This window comes from Rana temporaria, chromosome 8 (assembly GCF_905171775.1).
Source record: "Rana temporaria chromosome 8, aRanTem1.1, whole genome shotgun sequence".
In the NCBI taxonomy this organism is placed as follows: Eukaryota; Metazoa; Chordata; class Amphibia; order Anura; family Ranidae; genus Rana; species Rana temporaria.
Window position 1 is genome coordinate 47542918 of NC_053496.1, and position 12461 is coordinate 47555378.

At 46.5% G+C, this 12461-nt stretch overlaps 1 protein-coding gene across 1 annotated transcript in view; it reads right to left on the reverse strand.

The window, feature by feature from the left end:
• Window positions 1–12461, reverse strand: part of LOC120946901 (transient receptor potential cation channel subfamily V member 6-like) — a 39822-nt gene continuing 27361 nt past the window's right edge. The window contains exons 13-17 of the mRNA XM_040361724.1: window positions 7758–7824; window positions 5298–5566; window positions 3671–3771; window positions 1500–1761; window positions 1–876 (exon numbers count right to left, since the gene is read on the reverse strand). Of these exons, the coding sequence (XP_040217658.1) occupies window positions 1545–1761; window positions 3671–3771; window positions 5298–5566; window positions 7758–7824 (654 nt within the window). The 3' untranslated portion in view covers window positions 1–876; window positions 1500–1544. The remainder of the gene's footprint in view (window positions 877–1499; window positions 1762–3670; window positions 3772–5297; window positions 5567–7757; window positions 7825–12461) is intronic.

The window sequence follows — 12461 nt, forward strand, 5'->3', positions numbered from 1 at the left end:
ACATACAGTAGCACATTTTTCATCCTTGTTTACCACACTCCCTGTAGGAAAAATAGCATGTACTTCATCCTTGCTCACCACACTCCCCAGAGGAATCATAGCATGTTCTTCGTCACTGCCCACCACACTTCCTAGAGGAATCATAGCATGTTCTTCATCACTGCCCACCACACTTCCTAGAGGAATCATAGCATGTTCTTTATCCTTGCTTGCCACACTTCCTAGAGAGGAATCATAGCATGTTCTTTATCCTTGCTCACCACACTTCCTAGAGGAAACATAGCACATTCTTCATCCTTGCTCACCACACTCCCTGTAGGAAAAACAGCATGTTCTTCATCCTTGCTCACCACACTCCCCAGAGGAATCATAGCATGTTCTTCATCAACATCCACCACACTCCCTAGAGGAAACATAGCATATTCTTCATCACCACACACCACACTTTCTAGAGGAATCATAGCATGTTCTTTATCTTTTTTTCACCACACTTCCTAGAGGAAACATAGCACATTCTTCATCCTTGCTCACCACACTCCCTGTAGGAAAAAACAGCATGTTCTTCATCCTTGCTCACCACACTCCCCAGAGGAATCATAGCATGTTCTTCATCACCACCCACCACACTTCCTAGAGGAAACAGCATGTTATTCATCACCGCCTGCCATACTTCCTAAAGAAAACTCCCTTTCATATCAGAAGCCTTCTTTACATGACAGAGTCACCCCTTCACACCAGAGTTCCCCCCATCACATCAGAGAACCCCTATACATCAATGGCTCTTATAAGAGCCCCTCATCACATCAGAGTCATCCCTATACAAGAGAGACCCTTAATACATGAGCCCCCCCATCAAACTAGAGCCCCCCATCACATCAAAGTCACGCCACCCAGAGCCTCCCAGTCACACAGCCCCTCCTTCAGTCATACTTTCCTCTTATCATCTCCTCTTCACACTAGAGCCCCAACTTTTGGCTTCAGCAGCACAGCAGGAGGCAGAAGGTGGAGGACATATGGAGGAGGCAGACTTCCATCTTCTCCTAAGTGATGGAGGTGGCCCTAAATGTCACCTGCCCTGGATCAGAGTCATGCCTCTCCATGGTGCGGACAAGCCAGGGGCCATCACTATAGCAATGAATAATGCAGCGGGTCCTGGCTTTAGAACGTTAATGGTTGTTATGGTGCTAGCAGATGGCCGGCCTGCACCATGGAAACTAATGATGCTGATTCAGGGCAAACTGGATCCTGTGCTTACCACATTTGGGTGAAACCTAGATGGCAACCCAATGTACCGCTGCACCATGGTTGGAAAACACTGGTCTAGAGGTAACATTATATGCAGAGAGTTTTATATCAACTTGAGGAAAGTTGCACTGCCTAGAAGGATTGGTAAGAGGCTGCAGTCCCACCCTTGTTCAAACCCTTCTCAGTTTGATAATAACAATGCATGCCAATCAAAGTATATACAGAGAAATTTCTAACTTTAGCATAATGGCAATGTGGCAGTTCAACCCATGATGTTACTTGATGACTGAAGCAGATTTTTAAATCTGATAACTTTCCTTTTCCCATGTACTCTCTTCATTTTGTTTTATTTTTTCTGCTGCTGCCCCTCTCTCAGTAACATCTACAGGGATCTCTTCCCCGGCAAGCATATGACTATCCTCTGCAGGCTTGCAAGACTCAGTGTCCTCCTCTGACTCTTCACTGGAGTCGCTGGTCTCGCGCGGCTGGAAGGGGTGCCATTTTCTCTCTTCCACACTGAAAAAAAAGGGAGGAAATTTTGACTTGATAAAAAGGACCATTTTTGTTGAGTTGCATTATTTTGCAGTGTTGGCACATCTAGCACAGAACTGCAGAACTCCTTCTTCCTCTCGAAAGAAAAAAGGGGAGGGGGAATAACATATAAGCACTCACATTGGCCCACATCCGAAATAATGATTCAAAGAGGAGTTTGTACTACACTGGGTAGTGACATGGCGGACTTTCAAGGGCAATCACAGGGACATTTTAAGTTATAAAAATAGAGTTTAATTACAAAATTATAAATATACAAATAAATTTCATTTCAATAAAATGTTGACAAGAAAACATAGATACATATTTAAGCAATATATTCGTCTCGCCTGAGACGAATATATTGCTTAAATATGTATCTATGTTTTCTTGTCAACATTTTATTGAAATGAAATTTATTGAATGTGACGAGTGCCGACTCGTCGTAGTTGATGACATCACCACGTTCTTGCCATTCAAAAGAACGGCTGTTCTTTTGAATTGCCTTCGGTATGCACGGCTTTGCAAGAAAAGCTTGCCAGGAATCCCATCAGGAAAGCCAACATTTTTTTCCTGACGGGATTCCCGGCTGTGTGTACAGAGCCAAAAGGTTTTTTATTTTAAAATAAAAAACCTTTTGTGTGTAGCAGGTCCCCCAGCACCCCCCAATACTTACCCTGATCCCCTTCTCTATCCAGCGATGTCCACGATTCCCTTGGTCATCCGGGACTTCCTCCTAATTGGCTGGGGCACAGCCACAGCGTCATTAGCTCCCACGGCTGTCAGTCAAAGTCAGTTAGCCAATCAGGGGAGAGAGGGAGTGGGACTGCGTCAGGGCTCCGTGTCTTAATGGACATTGGACACACGGAGCTCTGACTTAGCTCGGGTGACCCCATAGAAAGCTGCTGGTCTATGGGGGCACTCGACAGGAGGGAGGGGCCAGGAGCAGCGAAAAGGGTCCTGAGAAGAGGAGAATTCGGGCTGCTCTGTGCAAAACCAACTGAACAGAGGAGGCAAGTATAATATGTTTGTAATTTTATTGTATTTTTAAAGCAACACTTTACAATCACTTTAACCAAATTCCTAAAGTTGGCCATAGATGGTTAGCATTAAAGTATAATTTTTTTGTTCTACCAGGTTAAAGGAGACGTATAGCTAAAGATATTTTGGCTATACTTCTTCTATAGATAGCAGGAGTGAAGTTCATTGTGCACTTCTGTGACTCGTTTTCAGCCAACAGCGGGCTAAGGTCCCCTGTCAGCTGACATCGCTCAGGTGGTCCGGGCTCGGGAGAGATCCCAACTTTACATTTGGGATCCACCCAAAAGCCTGGACTGTCAGCTGGCTCAGCATCTCAGCATGCAACTGAAAGCCTAAACCAGACGCTTCCGCTCCCGCCCCTGCCCCCTCCACAGCCCATGGCTCCAGTGAGCGCTGGAGGGGCAGATCAGAGAGCCAGTGACTGACAGTCACCAGCCTTCTGCTCAGAGTGGAGGGGAAAATTGTTTGATCGCTCAGTTCTTGTGGGAGAGCCGGTGGGAGGCAAATGCAGCTCGGATCAGTGCTGCAACTTTTGACAGGTTAATGTGCATTATGTTGTTAATGTTTTTTTCCCCCCCATAAAGAATTAAACGCTTATAGTCAAATCGAGCACACTGACCATTAGATAATGGAATGATCGTTCTACCCATTTATTGCCGACTTAACACGTATCCATTCTTACATTGTAGATGCCATTGCTGATAGTCCAAACTCTTGCTCTCTGCATTGAGATTAACTGATTAGATAGATAGATAGATAGATAGATAGATAGATAGATAGATAGATAGATAGATAGATAGATAGATAGATAGATAGATAGAATATGGGGGCTTCAATTGAATTAAATGCATACATTTGGTAATGTCTTCCCTCCGAGTCATGTTCATTCGTCCTTGAGCCAAAGCACCAACTCTTTGGGAACTTCTGCTCCATTCTTACTGTTGTTTCATTGATCTAAAAATAGAAAAGAATGATGGCAAATTTTTGAGGTGCATTTGGTTGCACTCGATGGACTTTTTCACCTTATTGACCTATGTAACTGATGGGCAACTGTTGGTTAAATTCAATAAAGATGTGTGTTTTTGCAACCTGACTAACTGTATTGAACTCTGACAGACATTACTGAATAATATGAATAATAATACAAAAACTGGGGAGATGGACAAACCTGCCAATGAGACCTTATTTATCTTGTTCTGGCTCCTTAAGAACAAATTAAAAGCCAGCAGCTACAAATACTGTAGCCGCTGACTTCTAATATTAGGAGAAAAATATTAGGACTTACCTGTCCAAGAATCCAGCGTTGTCTTCACCCCAGTCAATTTTACGATCGGCTCTTGGGTGCTGCCCCCACTATCTTGGGTAAGAGAAAATCAGCAGTGAAACCTTGTAGCTTTTCAGTCGAGTTCCCTACTACGCATGTGTGAACCGAGCTGCGCTTTGTAAATGGTCCGGCAGTAGGGGAAGAAGGAGGGGGCCAATCTTCAGGCTGAGTTTTCCACAGCAAAGTCAGCCGGAAGTGGGAGTGGGTACCTGTCAAAACCAGATACCAGATACCCGCTCCCCCCTGAAAGGTGCCAAATGTGGCAGCAGAGGGGGAAGAGGAGGAAAACAAGTGGAGTTTCCCCTTTTAGATAGAGCTCCACTTTAACAACTTTTCTTTTTTCTGAATTCCATATCGGTAGGTCAATTTTATTTTAAAATAATTACTCCAATAAGTTCCAACTGTTGTTACTAATCTTTTGTGATAAAGATGCAAATCTAAAAATCACTCAATAGGAAAACAGAGTCCAGTTTATGTAAATTATACAAAAGAGAACATTATAGACACATAAAGTTGAAGTACTGTCCCTCAATTACTATACTTCCCCTACAATAGTATCATCCTTTCCTATGTTTGCTATTTTGACTTAACGTCCAACTCTTGACAATAAAAGATTATATTTCATGTTACAAAAAGAGCCCACCAAAGTCACCTTTGACCTACGCCCAAGTTTACCCAATGACATGCCCTCTATCTAAGGCCTTGTACACACGATCAGTCCAAACTGATGAAAACGAACTGAAGTCCAGTTTCATCAGTCCAAACCTACCGTGTGTATGCCTCATCGGACTTTTGTCCTTCAGACCAAAGTTTTAGAACTTGCTTTAAAATCGGACTGATGGACTGATGACCGATCGGTCAAAACCGATAGTACACAAAAGCATCGGTTTAAAATCCGCGCATGCTCAGAATCAAGTCGTCGCATGCTTGGAAGCATTGAACTTTGTTTTTTTCAGCACGTCGTGTGTTTTACGTCACCGCGTTCTGACCCGATCGGTTTTTGAACTGATGGTGTGTACGCACATCAGACCATCAGTCTGCTTCATCGGTGAACCGATGAAACTGAACTTCAGTCCGTTTTCATCAGTTTGGACTGATCGTGTGTACAGGGCCTTAGAGTATGCATTGTTGACAGTCATTGTTTCAAATGCCTTACCTGTGCCTTCCATAGTTCTTCCTTCTCCTTCACCATAGCTGCATGTGTGGCTCCCATCATGGCAATGAGCAAGTTGAACATCAGAAGAAAGGCAATAACACAAAATGAGCCGTACAGTAGAATGTACATTTCAGGGAGGTCCACCGCATAGTTGGCAGGACCATTGAGGATGTTCATGAAGAGTTCATAGGTGCTTTCCAAGGAGATTGCGAATGGGTAAAATGCGCCAAGAGCTGTTTGGTCTACTGGCACAAATACGATGTACAGAGCTAGAGAAAGAGAAAAGACCATTAAAAATCAAGGGAATGATAACCTGTGATATATAAGAGATAGGGAAAAGCCAGAGAGCAGCAGAGCATGCCGGGAGTTGCTTTTGACAATGGCAAGAGAATCAAAGGTTGAATAGGATTTAATGAGATCAGAGGTGCACAACCTTTAAACAGATTTTAGAATGGAATCAGATAATCAAAGTTTCCAGTTTCCAAAATAGGACATTGAAGCTTATGTAAAACCACTTAAGTTTTAATTCTGGATGGGGTGTGAAAGGGTCAGTCAGAAGGGGTCCCAAATGACGAAGGTTCATCCTCATTATTGGTCTTGGTAACCATTGATACCAGTGCAGAACATGATGGGAAATCCATCTGCTGGAAAGGTCCCTCTTGCTAACAGGGTGTCACAGCCAAACCAAACTAAAACCACAGGGAGTAAGGAAGTCCCTGACCTTTTATTCTCCTTCTTTCTCTCTCTCAGCAGCACACCTGCCTGAAAGCAGAGCCCTCCAGCACAGGGGTCCCCTCAAGGCACCTGGATCCTAGACTCTGCTCCTCAGTGACCAGGCTCCGGAATACTTATAGGGCACTCTCCACCTACTGGGCGGTCTTTCCCTCAGGGATTGGTAGAGTCTCCATGAACATTTGGACTGAGGTCTCGGCCCTAATCACCCTCTAAGTTCTGGAACCTTCTAGAAGCCAGGGGGAGGTGACTGAGACCCAATCCTCAGAGCCTCAGTGGGCTTCAATAATCCATGTTATTTTGGGTCATGTAAAGTTTAGCCTGTCAACTACTGTAAACTTTACATGACCCAAAATAACCTGGGTTATTGAAGCCCAACTAAATGTATCCACACTAAGAAACTATGTACACAAGGCGTGCTACACTTATATAGACTTTGTGGAATAACATTTGCATTCTCAATTTTTTTCATACTGGAAGGAGTTTAAAATGGACCTGTCAATAAATTCTGAATGACACCTCTCAAGCAAGCTGCATTTGCCCATCCACACAACCCCAAACCCAGTTGACACAGTTCCTAATTCTGTTATGCATTTTTGTAGCTCTCATCAATATGGAGTCCACGGATAATGACAACTGGGAGGGATGGATGTTGGTTCAGCCAACCTTACGGTTAGGTTCACACTGCTGAAAGACTTTCAGTACGATTAATCAGTGCTACTTTTAAGCAACTTTGATGCATCTTTGATGCGGCTTGTATATTCTATGTGGTCAAAATTAGACCAAAGTAGTACAGGAAGCTTTTCTAAAATTGCTTTGTGCTGAGACACATTTATGTGAACAGATATCATTGAAAACAAGGGATTTTCCTTGCCATGGGATTTTGTGCAACTTGACGTGGCACTAGTGTGAACCAAACCTAAAGCATATATCAAGGCAAAAAAAAAATGTCAATCTCCGCAATACATGCACATTTCCCTCATGTTATACACCTTTACACATGCTGCAAGTACAGAAGAAAAGGGTTGATGTACCAGAAATATAGAATATTCTCACCTTCCTCTTTGACATGACAACACAGCTTTGAATTCCTAAGCACATGGTGTCAGCTCTGTCTACTTTCTGATTAGATTACATAGAACACAGAAGCCCCTGCCCCGTATCGCCATCACTCCTCCACATTCGCCCCCCCCCCCCCCCCGAATCATCATAACCTTTTTTTTTATCCCCATATCTCCTTATCTCAATAACTCTTCATCATCTGCATAACTCCTCCCCTTTTCATTTTCATAATCCCTCCTCTTGCAAAATCAGAGAACAAAACAAGTTATCAGCCACAAGATTACTGGCAAAATCAACAGGTATTTTTTTGCACTTATCAAAGATATATTTAACAGACCAAAAGTGAGCATATAATGTAAGAGATGTTATTTGTTAGGGTTTTCATGCTTTAAGGGGGGCAGGCTCGACTGGTAGTAACATTGGTAACCATTCATGAGACAGGAACACTCAGGAACCATTTAGCAACCCTTAAAGTCCATAGCATAAAACAAACATCTGCTGGTCTGAACAAATAAAAAAATGTATTTAAGTTCCCTCTAATGGGTTGCATATATATAAAAAAATATAAAAACATATTTTATATTTTCTCATGCTGTGCTCTATCTTGTTATAGACTTTAGTGTTTTATAAGCATGTCAAATATAATTTTTTTTCTCTTCTACTTACCTACGCTGTAACCAATCACCACTACAGCCATACGCCAAATAAACTTCAAGACATCAGTTGAACCTATCTGTAATATAAAATAAAAAATATGTAGACAGTTAAAGTGGAAAAACGTGGGGGGCGTGGCCTGGAGCAGCATGTGAGCAGACGTCTTTGCTAGCAGCTCCGAGATCCCTCTGAACAATCCTGCGCCATCCTGCTAATCTGTCCACTAAAACTGACTACTGACCTTGCAATTTCCTTGGGGAAGCCCCTGGGATACTTTTCTGAGGATTCTGGTGGATGGGAAGGCGCAAAAAGCAGCCCGCGGCCAGGATGAACATCACCACGCGCTCCGGCCATGATGGCCGCCGCAGCGCTGCACCGCTCTCCTCATTGGCATCCACGCCGGAGCTTTTTGCAGAGGACCCTGAGACGTCTCCCCCACCCTCTCCCGGGACCTCCACTACACCAGCGCTGCCTGCTCCTGGATCACCCAGCGAGGATGGCCTGGAGGACGGCCCGGAACCGGAGCCCACGCTGCTGGAGGTCCTCAAACTCATGAAGGTAAATCACTCTGACACTATGGGGAAGATGGAAGAGCTAAAGCTGGACATTACTATAATGCGCCAGGACATGCATAAGATGAGGGACCGGGTGACAGAGACGGAGCGCCGCATTAGTGATCTGGAAGACACTGTAGGCCCTATCCTTCCTACCATTAAGGCCCAGAACACAAAACTCCGGTCATTAGAGGACAAAATGGACGATTTGGAGAATCGCTTGCGCAGAAATAATCTGCGCTTGGTGGGCCTTCCTGAACGGGTCGAGGGATCCGACCCGGTTGCTTTCCTGGAGAGTTGGTTCACCCAGGAATTTGGGACTGACTGCCTGTCCCCCTGCTTTGTTTTGGAGCGGGCCCATAGAGTGCCTGGCAGGCCGCTGCCTGCTGGAGGCCCTCCTCGCACCATGATCATGCGCCTCCTTAACTATAGGGACAGGGACTCTATCCTGCGAGCTGCCCGAATCAAAGGGAGCCTGAAGATCAACAACGCATCGGTGTCCCTCTTCCCCGATTACTCCCCTGCTGTCCGGGCCTCCAGAGCCAAGTACCAACATGTCAAGCAGAAGCTGAGGGAGAAGACCATGCAGTATTCCATGTTATTTCCCGCGACGCTGAGAGTAGTGCACCAGGGTCAGGTGCATTTCTTCCAAACCCCAGCCAACGCTTTGTCCTGGTTCGAATCCCTGCATCAGCCTGGCCGTGTGTCTGACAGGGCACCCGACACCTGATTCTTCTACCTATCTGTTTTGGTCTCCATCTTTTCTTTTTGAGGTTCCCAGGGGTTTTCTCTCCCTTTTTTGGTTCTTTTCTTTTTGTTTGTTTTACTGAGGGGGCACCCCGCTCCACTGGAGAGCTCCTGGGACACAAGGTTTCAGATAATTGCTGTGGCAAGAGGACACAGATCTCAAAGGCAAATTGTGCTGCTACTACTTGCTAATAACTGTTCTGTTTTTTCTACATTGCATTAGCTACTATGCTAATTGACTGTTACTATTGAGTTTGCTGGCTTGTCTGCGGAAGGCCATGTTCCTAGCATTTACATGCAGTTCGGGGGTAAAGCCAGCCCCTTGTTTCTGGGGTCTGGCAGGGGTTATGTGTGTTGGGCTGTTGCCCATACTGTGTATGCTTGGGGGTGTGTTTGCAGTGTTGTATGAGGTGATGAGTGTGGTGTGTCTGTGTGTGAGTGTTCCTGGCCCTCTCTCTACCCCCCCATATGCCTTGATGGGGAAATTGCTGATTGATTTGCTCATGTGCTATGTTATTTTCAATGCTTTAACATGTCGGTGATAAGATGTATCTCATGGAATGTCAGGGGGTTAAACTCAAAATTTAAAAGAGCCTTATTGTTTGACTTCCTCAAGGTGCACAACCCCCATTTACTATGTCTGCAGGAAACGCATCTACTGGGGTCAAAGGTAATGGCACTGAAAAAATGTTGGGTCATGTATGGGTATCACTCCACCTACTCTAGTTATGCACGGGGGGTGTCCGTTTTGGTAAGGAAGGGCCTCCCATTTTCCTGTGAGAGGGTGGTGTCGGACCCCAAGGGTCGGTATGTCTTTCTTCAATGCACGGTGCATGCCACACCGCTGTTGTTGGTAGTGGTGTATGCTCCCCCCCCTGTTACGGCAGATCTTTTTACAGACCTGAGTGTACAATTAGCCACCCTCCCGGTGAGGGCTACTCTTATAGTGGGGGACTTCAACTCGGTGCTCGACCCAGCTCGGGACCGCTTGAGGTCCATCCAGTATGACTCTAAGCTGTTTAGCCAGTGGTGCTCCACCTTTGGCTATGTGGATCTATGGAGGCTCAGCCATCCCGGGACCCGGGAATATACATGTCAGTCCCGAACGTACCGTACTCTTTCCAGGTTGGACTATGCATTGGGGACCCCTGACTTGCTTCCTAATATACGGACAGTTTCCCATTTACCCCAGACACTGTCAGATCATTCTGCCCTTTCTATAGAGATGGTGATGGGACACAGGCCCTCCTTTCGGGTGTGGCGGCTCAGTCCTCTCTGGGTCTCCACTCCTGAGTTCCAGGAGCCGGTCCGGCAGGAGATGTCCCACTATTGGGGGGATAATGCTGGTACGGCTTCCTTTGGCCCCACATGGGATGCTTTTAAGGCATCAGTGCGGGGTTCATATATTTCTAATATTGCCCAACACAGAAGGTCCTCCCGGGCTGCCCTTCTGGCCCTGTAATCCTCCCTGGAGAACGCCAGGGCACAATACTCTGCGCTCCCCACCCCGGATTCCCACGGGGTCCTGGTGGGGGCGCACAGGGCTCTGGACCTTCACAGGGTGGAGGTGACGCGGAAGCAGCAGTTGTATCTGTCGGCCAGGCTAATGGAACACAGTGGTAAGAATGGTAAGATGCTGGCTTATCTCTCCCGCACGGAATATGTGGATCGGACGATACCTCAGATTCGGTTGTTGGATGGCTCTGTCACTTCGGACCCCTTAGTTATAAACCAAACCTTTCAGACCTTCTATGAGAACCTATATACTGCCCCGCCCCCCCCGGACGAAGTAGATACAGTGGGATTCCTTGAATCTCTCCAATTCCCGATCTTGGAAGAATCACACGTAGCGATTCTGGACAAACCCCTTACTGTAGAGGAGGTCACTGAAGCTATTTTTTCACTCCCCCCCAACAAAGCCCCTGGGTTGGACGGCTTACCTGCCGAGTGGTATAAAAATTATGCAGAGGACATGGCGCAGAGGTTGCACTCCTTGTTTGGGCAGGCGCTGCAGGAGGGTGAGCTTCCCTCCTCCATGTGTGAGGCCCTGATAGTGGTGCTCCCTAAGCCCGACAAAGATACGCTGTTATGTGGGTCGTATCGCCCCATATCCCTATTAAATAGTGACGTAAAGGTGCTCGCCAAAATTCTGGCCCTGAGACTGCAGAAGGTTATTCTTCACCTTATTCATAGGGACCAGGCAGGGTTCATGCCTGGGAGGAGTACGTACGATAACATCCGACGTCTCTACCTACACATTCACATGGCAGAGTCCCTTAAAAGAGGTGGCCTGGTGCTGTCTCTAGACGTGTTGAAGGCTTTTGACACGGTAAACTGGTCCTTCCTGTGGGAGGCCATGCACCAGATGGGTTTAGCGCCCAATTTATTCGGTGGGTCCGTTTGCTCTATACCAACCCTAGAGCTTGGGTGTGCACTAACAGAGATGTATCTGCTGCTTTCACTCTACAGAGGGGCACCAGGCAGGGCTGCCCGCTTTCGCCGCTCCTGTTCGCTCTGGCCATTGAGCCACTGGCTCTGGCGGTGCGGCAGACGGCGGAGGTGGGTGGCATCTGTTATGGCCCCCTCTCGGAGAAAATCTCTCTCTACGCAGATGATGCCCTAATTTACCTGGATGGCACGGAGCGGTCTTTTGTATCCCTGATGAGCGTGGTGGAGGAGTTCGGTGAGGTCTCTGGGCTGAGGGTGGGGTGGGAGAAATCGGTGGCATTCCCTATAGGTCCTACACTTGACTACTCTTACCTCTCTAGATCTAAACTCTCCATTCAACCTACTTTTAAATATTTGGGGATTTATATTAATGCGGACGTGGCTTCTTTTGAAACTCTTAACGTCACCCCAATCATGTCCCATATGGAGACCAGGCTTAAAACCTGGGCTTCTCTGCCACTTAATCTCATAGGCCGTATAAATATCTTTAAGATGATTTACCTACCCAAGTTTTTGTATGTGTTCCGGGCGTCCCCGGTTTTTTTATTGAAGAAACTTTTTACAAAAATTGACTCGCTCCTGTTCACTTTTCTGTGGCAGGGGTCAAGCCCACGGATTGCCAGGACCTCTCTCCAGGCTGCGAAGCTGGATGGGGGTCTGGCGTGTCCCAATCTGAGACAATACTTTATAGCATCACAGCTTACATATGTCTATGATTGGTTCCTGGAGGCCTCTCCGTCCTGTTCCACCGCTCTACTGACCGCTATGAAGGGCTCCAGGGACTCGCTGGTTGATGGCCTACTTAGGTCAAGGGCTGGGCGGTGCTCCCGGGACTCCCCGATTGAGGTTAGTTGGTTGGCCTGGCATGAGGGTAATGGGGTGCTTACTGATGCGGGTGGGGTGTCTCCTAGGGCTCCCCTATGGCAGAATTTGAACTTCCCTGAGCTCCTGGGCCACCCGGACTCCG